The sequence below is a fragment of the Struthio camelus genome, chromosome 8 (assembly GCF_040807025.1).
Source record: "Struthio camelus isolate bStrCam1 chromosome 8, bStrCam1.hap1, whole genome shotgun sequence".
Lineage (NCBI taxonomy): Eukaryota > Metazoa > Chordata > Aves > Struthioniformes > Struthionidae > Struthio > Struthio camelus.
Window position 1 is genome coordinate 18,372,244 of NC_090949.1, and position 16,575 is coordinate 18,388,818.

The following is a 16,575-nucleotide window of genomic DNA, read 5'->3' on the forward strand; positions in this document are numbered from 1 at the left end:
TTGCATGTATTTAGAGGAAACTTGTATGGCTTCCAAAGCCCTCTGTTCTGTAAGATGCTACATGTTGGCACATGGAAATGTGTAAAACTGAATTTCATGTCTTTTTGTTGCTGCCCTTTTGGTATAATTTCTACACTTCCTATTGTTGATTGCACAGTAACAGAGATTCAGAGAGTACTGTCTCTTGGGAGTAAAATTTTCAGGATTTGTATCGGTAGTAGTCAAACATTCCTTGAATCATATGCTGAAATATTTGAGACATTCCAGAGTCTTCAGCTGAAGAGGCTCACTGCATACAGTGTTTTCATTCACCACAAGAAAGAAGTGTAGAAATTTCAGCAAGATTTTTGATACTGACGTGATTGCTTTAGTTCTTGGTTTTACATTTGCCAGGAATTCTTGGTAGAGTTGCAGATAAGTAAGCAGATAAATTTACAGGTAGAAGTTAGCAGCCCTGGCTTATTTGGAAGGGTTCTGAGGGGAGAATTGCTTGAAATACTGTCAGTGCTTCTGTACGCACATAATTGTGGTTAAGTCCCTTGCAAATTATTGATTTGTGAATATTTCTAATTAAGCATGGGACTTAAAGTTCTCAAATCAAAACTCAAGTTTGAATTTGAAAGTTGGATGTTGAATTTATGGATTATGGAATGTTATTGAGAGAGAATGTCTTAAAAGGTGAAATGATTAAGACATAACTGAGGGTTTGGGGTTTTTTATTTTTTTAAGAAAGGCTTCTTAGGAGAGGTGGTTAAAAGGAAAATGCTGTACTTTGAAGGGTTGTTGTTCGTTTGATGAAAATTCTCAGCGTTTTGGATTAGAAAACTCCTTGATCCTGTAATGAGACTAGGAGAGGGAATCCTCAGCTTTCTTTATGAAACCTCAAACATGAAGTTGTTGACAGTCTACTGTCGTATGTATATTGTGGAATCATGTGGTATCAGCTATTAAACTGAAACTTCCCTTGGTTGTTTTGATAACTGCTTGGTTTTGATATGCCTTTTGCATTTAATAGTTGAAATGCCATGTGGTCTTGCAAGAATGCTTAGGGAAAAACCTTCTTCCATTTTGTATTATGAAGACTGGATGACCTCCACTTAAATATTCGGAATGCAGAGTTTTGGAGATGCTTTTTTCTAAATCAATATGAGGGTACAATTATTAAGCAGAGAATTTAAGGAGCCTGACAAAGGAAAATAAAAACGTATTTGTGCAATATGAGCAAGCTAGCCTTCACTTTTTTTCAGATTCTAATGAATGGTATTTGCTACCTTACTACATTAAACACAAAGGCTGAGTTTACATAAATGATAGGAAGCTTTTTATTTATTTATTTATTTATTTACTGTTTTGAGGGCATTTTTATTATTCCTCTCTAGTAATAAAGTCGAATTTACTGGAAATGAGCTGTACCAGTTTGTTCTAGCTAGGAGGTTGGCTGCAGCTTTGTGGTAAGCATTTTCAGTTTAGAACATCCCCTCTATTCATTAGTTGTGTTGCTAAAGCAATTGTAATGCAAAGCTGATTGTACGGCACAATTTCAACTTTTTTGAAAACAATTCTGTGATTTTTTTTTTTTTTCCATAAAAGCTAGCAGAAGCTTTGTCCTCAAACCAATTGATAACTGGAGAGGTGATTAAGTACTTCACATTGAGGGCCCATATGATAATTTTGGGAAGATTTGTTGTGAGAGTTTGATATGATTTCTTTAGGATTTTGAATTGTATGTGGGTCCATGTAACTAACAATGTCAATTCTTATTTACTGCTCATACTTCTTGACCCTTTACTACTCTAGTAGAGTTTCATTTTGAAAAGTAAAAGTCAGAACAGATTCTCTCTCTATCCAGAAGTTTCCAGAAGCTTTTCTGCTACAGTATATAGCAGCTGTGCTCAGAGCCTTGGCACATTTAAGATTAAAATAATTATAAGTATTAATTATCATCTGTACTTAGTGAGTATTTGTTGTAAGACCTTGAATAAAGGAGAAGTGGGAAGGGGTTTGTTGTGGAAGTCTGGAAACCTTATCCAGCCTGTGAATTTCTCTGCAGGCAGCAGACAGAAAATAGAATTCTTCTGTGCATTTGCGATCAGCTTTAGTGTTCCTGTAAAATGAAGCCTGTTAGGATAACTTTTGAGTTGAACTAACAGTACCTTTAGTGCAGCAACACTTTGATTGTACCTGTGATGCTGAGGGCGGAGAAGGGGTGGGGAGGACAGTAGAGCGAGCTCTGCTGTTGTCGCAGCACCTCTGCATTCCCCCAGACCAGACAAATTCTTGTGCAGCAATAAGCAGTTGGGCTTTCAGGGTGCTACTATTATCTTCAGCAAGAAACTTGACCAAAGTCGGAGCAGATTCTCTATCCAGAACTGCTCTTTCTAAGGTCTTTTCTGCTTTCTGATTTCATGCGAGTCTCTACTGCTCCTGTGTCTTTTCCAGTTTTTGTAGGAGATGCCTGGTCGATTACCACCTGGGTCTGATAACGTAGCATTGGTTGACCCTAGGTCTGTTGGCCCCTAAAGCAGCTGTAGCAAACTAACGTAACTGGTAGGATAAGACAGGCCTGCTTTATGTTATATAACATTATGGAGTGAGCACAAGGCAGCTTTTTTTGAGGAACAGAACTGGGATCTGTGAATGTCTGGAGCGTTTGCTTCGCAAAGTTTTGCTCATGCTAATAGAAAACCTAGTACTGTACGGCAGGCTGTAAGTGATAGTGTAAGAGACAGACAGCTATGCAAATCTGATGTCAGCAATGATTTGCCCCAGCGGGTTGTGCATGCTGCAGAAGAGAATTCCAGTCATCTGCTCCTGCCCTTATCTCTTGGTTAGAGCCCTTTCGTTTATAGCCTGTCAAAAATATGTAACCAGTTCTCTACTGGATTTATTACTTGAGCAAGACTCTTCACAAACAGTTTTTCCGTCATAGTGGTGCCTGCTACTGGATTTAGAAATGTATTCTTACAAATTGAGCTGTAGAGTCTCTTTCTTATTTTTATCAAAATGGTTTTAAAACTGCTTTTCGTTAATGATTGGGTTGGTGTTTAACACCTCAAACTGCAGCTGAGAAGGGGCGAAAAAGGAATTTTGTAGAAAAAAATGGACAGTGGCTCAAGGCCTGTATTTGCATATGTGCTCAGATGAGTTGCTTTTTTGTTGTGACTTCACATCTATAATATTTAATATTCACGTGTTTGAAATGTGTGGTTGGGAGCCACATGACTGGATTGTAATATAGGCTGCATCTTGAAGTATCAATATGCCTTAAAAAAAGCAAAGTGGCAGTTCGTTTCTAGGTGCTTGCATTAGTCATGCTATTTAATTTCTGTTAAAATTGGGACTTTGATTGATGCGCTATGGTATTTTTTTTTCCCCCCCCCACTTCCAGAACCAAGAATGATAGCTGCAGGGAAATTTGCAAGTCTTCACAGAAATGTCCCAGTGAACCATCAGTTCTCATTAGCTTCTTCCATGGACCTTTTGACCAGCAAACCCTCGCTGGCTGAGCATCGCACAGATTCCTTTCAAGACATCTCTATCCATGGCACTCTCCCCAGGAAGAAGAAGGGGACAATTCCCGTTAGGTCTTGTGATGTGTTTAGCCACGTGGGAACACTGCCATACAGCAGGACATACCAGCAGCAGCCGTCTTTTATACAGGATGTCATAGAAGAGTTTCCTCCACAAGATGGGAAGAGCAACAAATTCCATGTCAGGTACCTTGTAAAACCTTAATTTAGATATGCTTTCTGCACAGAAATTGTTATGCATTCTTCTAGACCTTTAAATATCCAGTTATAGGCCCAGCTCTTTATTATAACTTTGTATGCTAATGGAGGTTGGTTTATGATTTTTTTTTTTTTTCTCTTTAGTACTCAGTTTAGTTCTTGGTGGAAAAAGCCAAAACCCAAAAACTGGTGTGAAACACAGCCTATGTGATAGGTGGGGAAAAAAGGGGAAGAAAAAAAAAAACCCTGATGTATAGATTTCAGGAGCTCTGTTTCTTTTTTCTATTTTTCTTTTTTTTCCCCCTTTTTTCCAGCTTGTTGAATAGTTCAGGCTTCAAAATCATTTTCCTTATGCAACAAGATCAGTTAGTACATGGGCTGTTAAGTACTCATGCCTGTTTAAAATATCCTTTCTATACAATTATTTCTGTGGGATTTGGATTTTTTGTCTTCTGACATCTGTGTAGTCCTTAAAAAAATTTTTTTTTTTAAGGGCTAGGTCTTGCCTCTTAATTTTTAAAATATATAACTTTACAGATACTACTGCCAGGGAGGAAATTTTCTGAATAAAGATTCAGAAGGGACTGAATTGCCATGAAATGACGCTTTGCATTGTTCTAACAAAGCAATTGGGAAATCAAACTGTTCAAATTTGGTTTTGGTTAGGGTTCAGTGTTTGTATTGAGGAAGCACAGAGGATAGCAGAGGGTCACACTGTTCCAGCTGCCTCTAACCTGGAGCTACACCTGAACTATGGTTCTTGAAGATCTTATGGAACCAAAAGTTGACTGAGCTGTTGGCAAATTATCTCTTTAGTAATTCTCATTTGACTTGTAGGTTATAATAACCATGACTCTAGAGAAAGAATTCTGCACTTTTAGCTAGCTTTTCTTTTGGGAATCTGTTATCATCACTGATATTTCATTGCTGACAGAAAAGTAATTAACTTTGCAAATGTCCTTGTTTGCTCTGATATTTAGGTCTATAAAATGGGAAAACTGTTCCAGCTGACACCAGAAAAATTCAATGTGATACAGTGGATCAGTTAAAGGCACAAAGATGAGAGAGTGTTAGGCTGCCTGAGTGACAGAGGTTGAGAAAAGATAACCAAAAGAGAACTTCTGAATCAGGATTTATAGTTTTGCTGTGTCCTTCATGACAAGATTTTGTTTTACTTTGTTTTCAAACCTTGTGAGAGAAGGACAGTTCTAATTATGAGGGGCTGCATGTGTAGAGTTGGGTTTTTTGCTTGTGGCATATGGGATCAAGCTTTCTTCTCACTTGGGAATAGATCTTTCTTCTCTATTTCCCAACCAGTCTGTGTAAAAAGAAAGGGCCTTGGTGTATTTAGTATTCTCCTGTGTCACTGACTTAGGAGATGTACCTGCTTCCTGCTATGTGAATTGGCTTTTGGGCATAATTTGCTGCTTTTGATTTGCATACTTTTAGAGAACACAAGAAGCTGGGACTGCTACCATAAAAAGAATATGGCAGTATACAGTGAGGTTTTAGCCTATGTCTTCTCAAGAGCAGTTACTAAACATGATTTGCAAGACATGTTCACTTTTCTTGAGCGAGCAGATCCTCTATACTATATGTAGTTATGCTTGTAACTGATACATTTCCTTGTCTTGTGAAGAACACTTCTGCACAAGGCATAAGGGTAGGAGCAAAATGCTTGTGAGGGAAAGGTCAAGAAGTTCTGGTTAATGAAAATGGAAACGTGACACTTGAAATAATAAGAGATACCATGAATGCTGTTAGAGCAGCCTGTTAATAGAACTTGCACCTCTTGAGTCATAGTGTAGCAAGTGCTGTTTCTGTGGTTGATCTTCCAGTTGTTTTACTAAAACACACAAGGAGTGCTATGGTGACAACATCTGACTTCTACTTTTGTTAATTTTCACAATTAATCTTTGCATGTTCTGCTCCATGATATGACAGCCCAATTGTATTAGAATGGAAAACACTACAAACTCGACAGTCAGCAAATATGTCACTTCTTGAGTCTCCTTGAGAGCCTTGAGATGGCCCTGCACCTTTCATTAGTACATTTGACAAGACATGCTTTAAAAAAAACTGGGAAAGCATGTCTGATTTGCCTGTGGTAAGCATTCCACTGTAAATGGTAAGGTATGTATTCTAATGCTTACCCTCTCATTGAAATCACTTGAGACTAACAGTGTAATGAAGTCCATTTTACCTTATCTGAGTTTTAATAAAACAGCCTTGTAATATTTTGGTTACAGTATAGGGATTGCTTGTGAGATGTTAAAACTTCATATAGAGTTTCCCATTCAGGAGTAAATCAGGCTTTTATTGCTATAATGCTGTTTTTTAAAAAAAAAAAACCTAAGAACATGAATATACATTTTAAACCTTTTCACGATGCGCTGTTCAACTCTTGTGCTGTATTTGACGACATATCAGAACTAATAGTCGTTATGGTTACAATGTGCACGTGCAGATGGATCCAATTATACTGAGCTGTGACTCAGGCAAGTCGCACTTTTAAACTTGATTACTTATCACGATTATGTTTTTTAAATTATAACAGTTTCTTTCAAGAATTCAAGTGAATAATGTGAATAACTTGGGGCTTGGGGACAAAAAACAGGCTGAAGGGAGGAGAATAGGGAAAAGGTAATGAACTTTGTCGTTCCCTAATGGAACTCTTCTGATTTTCAGAAACTTCACTCTTGTCTTCTGTTACAACTACCTATTTGCATTGTTCTGCAGCCAAGATGATGTGTATACGTAGTAACATATTTGAAGGATTATATTCTACCAAGATATTTACATCTATATGACCAGAAAAGTATGTCTTTATGGAATTTCTAATATCCTGTAGATTAACATGGGAAAATATAATTCTGAAATAAAAAAGCATACTTCTAATGTTGCGATTACTAATGCATGCAAACAGTAGCAAGTTAAATAAACACAGAGGTGAGTGACAAAGATGGTCACTTTTGCAAACTTGGAGAAGTTATTCTGTCAACTTCAAATAAAATAAGATTTTTCTTTGTTTGCTTTGAGAATGCATGCCTGTGCTAATTAGTTGAGGGAGGAGCTATTTGTTAAATTAGTCATGAGAAAACCTGGCTCTGATTTTGTAGAATCTCTTGGAAATAATTGAACAGCTGAAATTAGGAGCAGCTGGGCCCTTGAGAGCTCTTCACTTTCAAGAGAGAATTCTTGTTCAAGCCATAAAACTGTAAAGCAGCTTGTATGTAACATTCTTTATTATCCAATGTTGGCAATTAAATCTAAGTCACAATTAGAATTTCCCTTTGACACCTGGTCCATGGGTCATCTTTGTTTAATTAGCTTGACCTTGTGATATGAAGTCTGTTTTTAAAACTAAAAATATTCAAACACATATCTGTTGCTAGAACTTGTAGTCTATTTTGTCTTACTTCCTGTGTTGCCATCAGAAAACCCAGAATTCCTGAGCTCTTCTTGATTTGTTAAATTTCAAACTCGTGTCGATGAAGAAAGGGGGTCAGCCCAGCCCTCTTTCCCACTCTACTTAGCAAGGCAAAGAGTAATTGGCTGCGTGTGTTAAATAAAATGCTGCATTTCACTGTGTTGATACTAGCTGAGATAGCTGTGCAAGACCATGAGTATCTCTTCCAGGGAAACAAAATAATCCTTGTTACTCTGTTCTATGGTTTTAGGAGGCAACTTTTTTCTTTTCAGTCCTTCCCTAGTTTTCACAGAAAATGTTCGCTCAACTATTTGCAAAAATTAAGACTATCTGTGGATGTTAAAAGGTACGTTCCATTTAAAATAAATGAATATTGGAAATATCAAATGCACTTCAAATTTTTTGCGACTTAAGCACATTCTCAAAACTTAGAGGAAAGTCTTCAGTCCTGATTAGAAAGATTTGTCACGTACATTTGGGCAAAAGTCTGAGAGAAGATGACTTATAGTCTCATGCTATTAAAAGCACAAACTTGGACTGTGTTGCATTAACAGAAGCAGGATCATTCTGAACTACCTGTGCACTTGGATCATTGTGCATCTCCCTGACTGATGTTTTCCAGTTTGACACTTGTGACATTGTCATTATTAACAGCCGAATATCCCCAGATACGCAAGACCTAGAAGCAATGCAATGTAGCACCGTCATAGCAAGTTGGAAGGTAGTGATGAAGGCGGCTGTCATAGACCAAATTTGGACATTCTCCACCATTTGCTGAGAGTTTATTTGATGTCAATGGTACCCACATAGCCTTAGGCTAAAGTACTAGTTGTCTCTGTAGGTCCAGTACTGGCTAGATATGAGCATACATAATTGTTCCCTTATTGTAGAGGATGGAATGGTTAAGAACTTTTGCAAATGTTCTGAGGCAAATGCAGTTTCTAGAGCTGATACCGTCCTCACTGTTTTTAATGAGGCAGAGTTGTTGCAAGAGGTAGAATAAGTGATTGTGTTTTACCCGGCATGTGATGACAGCAATACTACTATTCTGTGTTCCTGAGCTTCCTAATAAAAATTCTGAAAATAGACACTTTAATAAAACTAACAAAGACATTCCAAAAGACATGTTTCTCATGGAAAAGCTCGTGTTTTACTTGAACTTCAATAAGGTTGCATATATATTATCCATAATTATTCATCAGAGAATCTCTATATTGGGGAGAGGAAGAAGAAGAAAGAACATGAGACACGTTCTGAAGGTCTTCTGTCCATTTGTCCACTGTCCAATTTCTCCATACTCTTACAAGGGACAAAAAAATCCATTCCTTAGTCAAGGGCTCTGTTGCTTATATTCTTCGGGAGCTATTACAAAATGAACATCTACAGAGGCTTTTCCATCGTTAGAGTAATTTATAGCATTTCTTCTTATGTGAGTTCTCTGACTTACAAAGGTTGAACAGATTGTGTGACATTCTTCCTCTTAGCTAGTTCTCGTGGAGCGAGTAATTTTTCTGCTGCCGTGCCACTTACATTTATTTCTCACAACTTCATAAAAACATTTTTGATACACCACTGTCAAATTGGTCACTTGTTGCAAAGCCGTTAGGGGGGAGGGAAATAACGTAAGTGGTAGGATAGCTTCAACCTGCTGTGAATAGAGAATCAGGCTAATAAAGCTGTGATCTCCATGAGCAGTTTAAAGCATGGTGAGGGAAAGAAAAAGGTACTCCTTTTTCACGAGTAATAATTCCTCTGTTACCTGCATAGCAACAGGAAAAAAAATATAACTATATATCTGTTGAAACAAACAGGCTTTGCAGCAAAACTGAGTGAAATTCAGTTTCATTATAGCTCTGATGTAAAAGTAGATCATCTGGATTTGCATAATACTTTTTGTGCCTTTTTTAATGATGCTTTGAAGGAATTTAATGTAAATTTTAAGATTGGTAATCTAGCACGCTTCTAAAATCTAAGCTAGACAAAGTGCTCTAGGAAGAGCGTTATTAATTTATATATGCGCTTTGGAGATTAATATGTCTGTTTAATGCCATTAGTGCTTCATGTGATTAAAACTCAAACTTTTTTTTTTTTTTACGGCAGATACCAGATAAAAGTATGCGTATGAGAAATGTAGCATTTGATGGAGGAAAAAAAGATGAGTTAGTTTTTTGTCCTTGCCCTGCAGGTGTGTGTAGTGTGTAACTGTCTGCAGAGCAGAGCTTTGGATATTTTAGGAGAGCTTCGATATTTTAGGAAAAACTGTGTGGTTGCACATTTGCATTAAATCACTATCCTCCCTCTGCTGAGCCTCCCCCCAGGAAGTGTTGAAACACCATCTGCCAGAAATGATCACTGTAAGTTTTCATGCTAATTAAAACCTTCAAACAAAGTTGACATTAATTTACACTGGCTGTTTCCAGTTATACAGGATGGTTGTGAATATATGCCATTTTAAGTCTTGTTTTACTAGCTGTCTTTTTAGTAGCCATTTCATCTCCTCACACTTGCAAAGACAGTTTTTGGTTGAAATTCCATTCTTAGTCTGTACTGACATTTCAAAAGTAGAGTCACTGATAAACAGTAGGGCTATACTGTTGGAACTGGCTTGGACTCAAAATACTTTGCCTGTTTCTTTAAAATATGAATAATGCCCTGGATGTTTTGTTATAACACAGTTTCTGAGAGGTTCTGACCTACCAGCTGTTCAGAATTAGAATATTTTTCCTGTTTTTAAAGCTTGTCATTTAACTTCCTGTGTATTTAGAAGCATGGACTTGGTAACTACAGAACTATAATCTTCATCTTTTCTTCTAACAGCTGTCTTCATTCTGCGTTTTCAAGCCATGTAAATTCCTGACTAGACTGAAAGTCCAGACTGCATTGTAGATATGATACTTCTGTTTTTTTGACTTGACTGCAAACTATTTCTTTTTTGTAGGTAGATAAGGCGTAACTGTTTGTTTTAACTGTACCAAAATCTCAAATATGTACTGTTCATACCGAACATTCTTTTTGACTTATTTTAGGCAAAGTTTGAATCTGTGTGTGGATGGCAGGGGTTGGGTTTTGGTTTGATTCTTTAACTGTGGCAGTGGGCAGCTCAGTAGTTGCAACTCTTCCAGTTCTGACTGAACCTTATTCCAAATCATGAAAATATGGCAAACTGAAAACCAAAATGTAGTTTATAGGCTAGCTCTAAGTATTTGCATATAGATGCTAAGAATAAACTTAGTTTTTGTAGTTCTGAGCAGTCTGATGGGTCATCAACTTTATATTTAGCCAGACTTCAGCTTTTAGTTTGAGTATTAGACAGCAGAGGTCTTTTGTTGTGTTCTTTGTGTAACTTCAGATAAAGCCCTATCATCTAGCATTGGACTTTCTATTGCTACAGCAGAGAGTTAGTTTGGAACAGATTAGTTTATCTGGTCATTTAGGACATTCTGTACCTTTTTTAATTTCTGATCTTCGTTGCTCTGCTCATTTAGCTGGGTGAGACTTGCATTCTTCTCTAGAATCCTCGATAGCATTCTCAGTAGCTGCCCAGGAAAAAATAAAAATATGTTAAATTTTAAACTGACTAGTACCACTGGCATCATAGGGCTACTTTATCAGCATAAAGTTAAGCAGATTCACTGTCTTCTGCAGGACTGTATCCTTGGAGGTAATATATTTGGAAGTTGGCAAGGTGTTTGTCTTGAGTTGTAAAGCCATTGATGGCTGGATTCCAAGTTCCTGAAACATTTCCTTTCCTCTCAGCAGTATTACCACAATAGATGAGAACTGTTGAACTGCTTGAATTGACCGTTCCCTGATTTATAAGGGAAGAGAGCTAGTGGGGCGGTACTCTTATTGAGGAGCACATTATTCAGGGCTTTGCTTCTACCTTGGCAGAAATGACCTATTTTGCTTCTTGAGGTGTTGCAAATTCCGTCTGGGTTTTTGTTCAAGTTTTGAGAATGTAGTGGGTCAGGTATTTATAGGGTAGAGTTGTTCTTAGTAGTGATTTATAAACTGCTAGGGTGGTTGATGGGTACTTTGTTTGAATATGTGCTACTTTCTTTTTATTCTATGTATGCACTTAAAGCATATGATGAGGTGCACTTTCAAAATTAAAATATGAATAAAATTTTATAATTTTACAATTTTATTTGTTGAATATCTCAAGCAAAATCAATATTTTACATGTTTTATATATGGAGCAAAATAAGAAATAAGTAAAAATAATATTGTTTGAGGTTATAGAATGTAGTATAATTCTTCAGGTTAAAAATTGAATTGTAGTGTAGGGTGGGGAGAGTTTTTTATAAAACGGCAGAATTTTTGAAGGAAAAATAGTTTAGGTGTGATGCCTGAAATTTCCTCGTAATATGGGATTTGTTTTCCAAAAAAACCTGACCCAGACATTTTGAGGTTGTGTTTTTTCATAGGAAGGAATAAGGCTGTCATGGTGAATTTAGAGCTATTAAATATTTCATTGACTTCTCACGTGCACACACAAATGCTTTATCGCAAGGAAGAATTCTTCTAGATTTTTCTTTAAAAAGTAGTGATCTGTTTTCTCAGATGAAATCTGCACAGATTTTTGCACAATCTGGAATTAGCTGTTTTTAATCATCCATGAAGACTCTAAACAGAAATAAATCAGAAGAGATTTGCTTCTTTTTGTTAGGTCTTGGTGCTATTTCTTACATCTTTTTTTCCCCCCCTTTTAACAGCTATTTAAAGAAAAATCCTTAAACTTGTTTTCAAAATTATTTTTCCATTACAGCTAGTCAAAGAGTAAGGCAGAATTTGATGATGATTGATAAATTACAGAGTAAGGCAACCTCTTTCTGGCATCAAGTTTTGCCCCAGAGCTGAAGCAGCTGCTTTTTCCTGAGTATGGCAAACCTTACTTAATTATGCATTGTAAGGAGGCATTACAGTTTCCCCTGTGTTGCAGTCTGGTGTGTATTTTTATGATAGGTTGTGAGATACCTGCTAGCCTCTGAAAGTATTATAGGAGCTATTGTCATTTTTTCACAACTCTTTCTCTTCCATACTGCCACTGTATTATTTCCTAATATCTTACAATTGCTTTATTATGCTGTACAATATGTTCTCCTTATAGGTACTGTCAGTCTTTCTGTCCTCCAGCTGGTAAAAGTATGTAGCAAGTGGATTTTTCATGTCTGTTCTGACAATAAGATAATTTGATACTTCTTCATTTAAAGAATTTCAGCTACTACTGCAGAAACCAGCTATCCTTTAATGAAAATGAGAATACTGGATATAGGAACATATATCTGTGAAATTAAAATCAAGCATTCCTAGCATTTGCTAAGCAGCTCCAATAAGGCAGCAGTGCTTCTATGCCTGTAATGCAGGTGTTGAGTTTTGGGATTGTGTGATGCTAAAGTTGCATGTTCTTGGAGTTGTGTGCTTAGCTTATTGCAACTCACCAGTCCCAACCTGTCAAGATACAATCTATTTTGATGATGAAGGGTGGGGAGGGGAAACAAGTGATCGATTATGAAACCGGGTTATACGTTTCTAATCCATTAGCTGGGATGAAATCAGGGAAATTGGTTGGACTATCCCCAAGGGAGTTGAATATCACACAGGGGAGTATACACCTAGCGCTCACTCACAGTATCCGATGTCGAGAAAATGACAGAGGTATTTGATGCAATGAGCTGCTTAAACTGGGGTAAGGGGCTTGACAGGAGGTTTCTGCCCAGTTCTTCTGCCCACGATCTTTGTTCTTCAGTCCTAAAACAGAGGATTAACTTTTCTGTGTTCCAGTACAAATACACATTCCTCTAAGAAACATCAGCCATGTGACAGCCATGCTTTGTGAATGAACAAACTGTACCTAGATTTCCATGAATTTCAAATGAATTGTTGATAGATTTTTGTGAATCTGGTGAGCATGGGTCGATTTTTTTTTTTTTTGAGGAATGCACATAAATCATTTTGCAAGACAAAATGATTTAGAATTCTTAAAATAAAAATTTACTGAGTTGGATTCTGAATAATTAGAAGAACTAAAGCACTAACTCTAAAATAATGCCAGTTGAAGGTGTAAGTGAGCAGACAACAACAAAAATACAGAAAAGTTTGTAGAAACGGTGAACAGTTTGAAGAAGCTGTAGTCTTGCTGCCCAACCACTGCTTTTACAGACTTGTAACAATCCTGTAAAAGGAAAGCTTACAGAGAGCTTTTGGCTCTGGGACCCTTAAACGTTAAGAAAAGTAAAGAAAAAAGAATGGAGATGCCTAATCTGAGCTTCTGAAGAAGGCTGTAGAGAGCAGTACTGTATATGGTTCAGAAGTAGAAGTTGACTTGGAAGAGACAGAGAAATTGGGGTAGATTTTCTGCTGTGATAGATAAAATGGAACAAGTGGAGGGATATGAAAGGATTGAAGTGGTAAAAGCAAATGGCTGTAACAACATATCTCTGCAGGGGCACTCCAAACAAATATGAACAAGTCAAGATTTCATTTAGTTTCAGAGAAAAGGATATTGTATCTTTTCCTGAGTTTTAATTACTGCAGAGTCCCTACTGCTCTGGTGTGAATTGCAGGTCATTACCCAGTTAGTCATAGCAGTTTGCACTTGTTTCCACTGGTGTTTGAATGAGTCATGCCCGTAGTGATGTGCAGCTGTAGGATGAAGAGTGGAATGGCCTTAGGAATGTAGGAGTCTGTATGAAGCAGAAGCTGCTGGAGGGTAAAATCACTGGGTTTTTTTACCCTAGCTTACAGTACAAATAACATCAATCGGCATTACATAAATACTGCCTGTCCAGCATGTTCAAACTTGCACCTTTATACTTAAATAGTTCTGCGTTTCTTAAATCTACATAGATGGAGAGATTTCAAATGCATGAATTGAAGAAGCATTGAATCCTATCTGGTCTTTTTATAGCACTTCTGTCTGAGCAACTGTGCAACATCTTGGTACAGTTTTCAATTTCTCAGGCAGTGTTTGAGCCTGTGTTATCTTCACTCTGATTTCTCAGGCATCAGCCTTGGCACTGTTGAGAAGACTGTTCTGCTCAAGGTCACTCTTTCAGTGTAGTAGAAAGGAGGTGCTTTTGGAAAAGCCTCCAGCAAAGGTCACTTTAATTATAAAAGTATATTTATATATTTAAAGTGTTAGGAGATAGAGAAGATAACTAACAATGTGTCCTAATGTATCTTAATGTTTCTCCTATATGTGTATTTCTGAAAACGTGGAATAGTGCTCAGAGCTACTTCAGGTCATTCAGTAGTTTCTATCAGGGTAAGAGCATGTATATGGGAGCTGAATGATAGTTGAGGATCTGCGCATCTCTGGTAGTAATGTTGTGTCTATACTTAAATATTGTTTAAGTTATTACAATTAATTTGTAAGAACGACTGATAACATCCATGAGGATGCCAAAGGCAGAGGGAAAGCAGATGCTTCATATGGCTTAGTTCATTAAGATCGGCATGTTGTGGAATTCTTCATGGCAGCAATGATGAGACTAGATAACTTACAGTTATTGGAAGAAAGAGGGAGCCTTTATTAAAATTATCACCTAAAGATTAAAGGATATCTGCTTAACGCTTCTTTATTGAAATAGTGCTAGAGAATGATGGGAACAACCTTGGAGCCTGCAGAAGAAGAAAGGCGGAGAATTTCTGAGTTACTGAAGCTCTGGCTGTTCTTCTGCATCCACTGAATTGAATAACTTTGCAGGGGGGCTGAATGCTAGTATTCTGCTTTTCAGTTGTGATATTGATTGTAAGTACATCATAACTTTATCAAGAATTTAAAAAGAGTGTCTAGTTACTCAGACCTCAATGTTTTCTTTGTTGGAGTTTCATGTTTGGTTGCTTGTTGTCTTCAGATCAATGCATGATTTGAAATTTTTAGAAATGCATTTAATCTGTCATTACCCAAAGTATGATTTTGATTGCTTGTAGGGTTTTTTCTTTTTACCTCTAACTACTGTTGTTGACAATTTCAGAAGGCAGTTTTTAAATTCTTCCCACACCTGTGGCTGCCATTTAGGGGTGGGTACTGGGAAGTGGAAGAGCATCCTGCAATAACATCTGAAACCTATTCCCTTTTATCATCTGAGTCAGCTTTAGCTGTATCTCAGAGGAGTCTACATACAATGGCAATCCCTATTTTCTGTGAAGTTGTATATTGGTTCTCGTGGTATTCAGCGATGTTAGTTGAATGCTCATGGACAATCATTCACAACCAGTATGACACCAGACTCTTCACAGTTGCAGCAGGTTTCACTTCGGTGGGAGAGGAGAGGAGCAGCTCCATATTTTCTGTTCTCCTTCTTTCGTCTTTTTGTAGGACTGCTGGAGCTCCATGCCCTGTTTTTCAAGCTCTGTGTATTTTCTTGGCAATATCAGTAAGAAACCTACGTGTGCAAAAAAAGACATAATGCTACTAACAGTCTTGTAGCTGGGCTGAAGAAATTGAGTTAATTTCCAAGGACTAGTAGGGAGAGATTAAAGGGTTATAGATCTGCAAGACTGGCCAGTAGAGAGAAAGGCATTTCCAGATGCCACTAGGGATGCTGAAGAAAGAATATGTTTCTGGTCAGAACAGTCTCAGAGTGGTGGAGGTCAAGATTGTGACAACTGATTGCTTTTCTTTAGTGATGTACTCTTCCTGGAGGAGTGTTTATCCTGCTGCAGTTTCCACACAGATGTGCATATGGAGGAGGGTCAACAGAGGAATTTGACTGTTCAGAAGAATGATGTAATAACATGTTATCAGATCTGAGTGTTTTTTGTCTGCGTGACTCATTGCAAAAAATACTGGAAGGAGGTTTTCGGTATTTTGTTCTTTGTTTTGGTTTGGGTTGGGTTGGGTTTTTTTTTCGTCCTTGCCTCTTGAGATGAGGTGATAGAGACTGGCACTGACATGAATACCAGATCATTTGCATCCCTTCCTTGAGTTCTTTTCTGTGGCAGAACGAGTATGAAAAGAGCATGAAGTCAATACCGTGTGTCCTACTGTAGCCCTTAACCAACACCTTACCTTGAGTTGTTCCGAAAACTCTATTCCAGATGACATCCTACCAAATAAGGAACTGCCTCTCATTAAACATACATTTTATCTGAATGAAAGTAGGGCTTATCTGATCATTAGGAAGCCAAAATATATAATATAACCTAATCTGTGAACCCACAATTTACAGACTTTAGTTCATATATATTGTAGGTAAAGAGATGCAACTGAAGAAAGCTGTAAAATCAAGCTCATTACGAGGATGAACATTAACATTACTTGAAATGTAATAATATCTGATGAAAGATGAAGAACTTATTATTGAAACAAACCTTCAAATGAATTGGTTTGGGAGCACTGCAGAGCCGGCAGTACTTTTCCCCTGGTCTGGTACTTCCCTGAATACATTAAAGCTTTTCTGCAGATGGTCT

At 37.4% G+C, this 16,575-nt stretch overlaps 1 protein-coding gene across 11 annotated transcripts in view; it reads left to right on the top strand.

The window, feature by feature from the left end:
* Positions 1-16,575, top strand: part of BCAR3 (BCAR3 adaptor protein, NSP family member) — a 117,317-nt gene that overhangs the window by 53,322 nt on the left and 47,420 nt on the right. For all 11 annotated transcript variants that reach the window (XM_068952453.1, XM_068952446.1, XM_068952448.1 and 8 more), the window contains one exon: positions 3,389-3,716. In XM_068952453.1, the coding sequence (XP_068808554.1) occupies positions 3,397-3,716 (320 nt within the window). In that variant the 5' untranslated portion in view covers positions 3,389-3,396. The remainder of the gene's footprint in view (positions 1-3,388; positions 3,717-16,575) is intronic.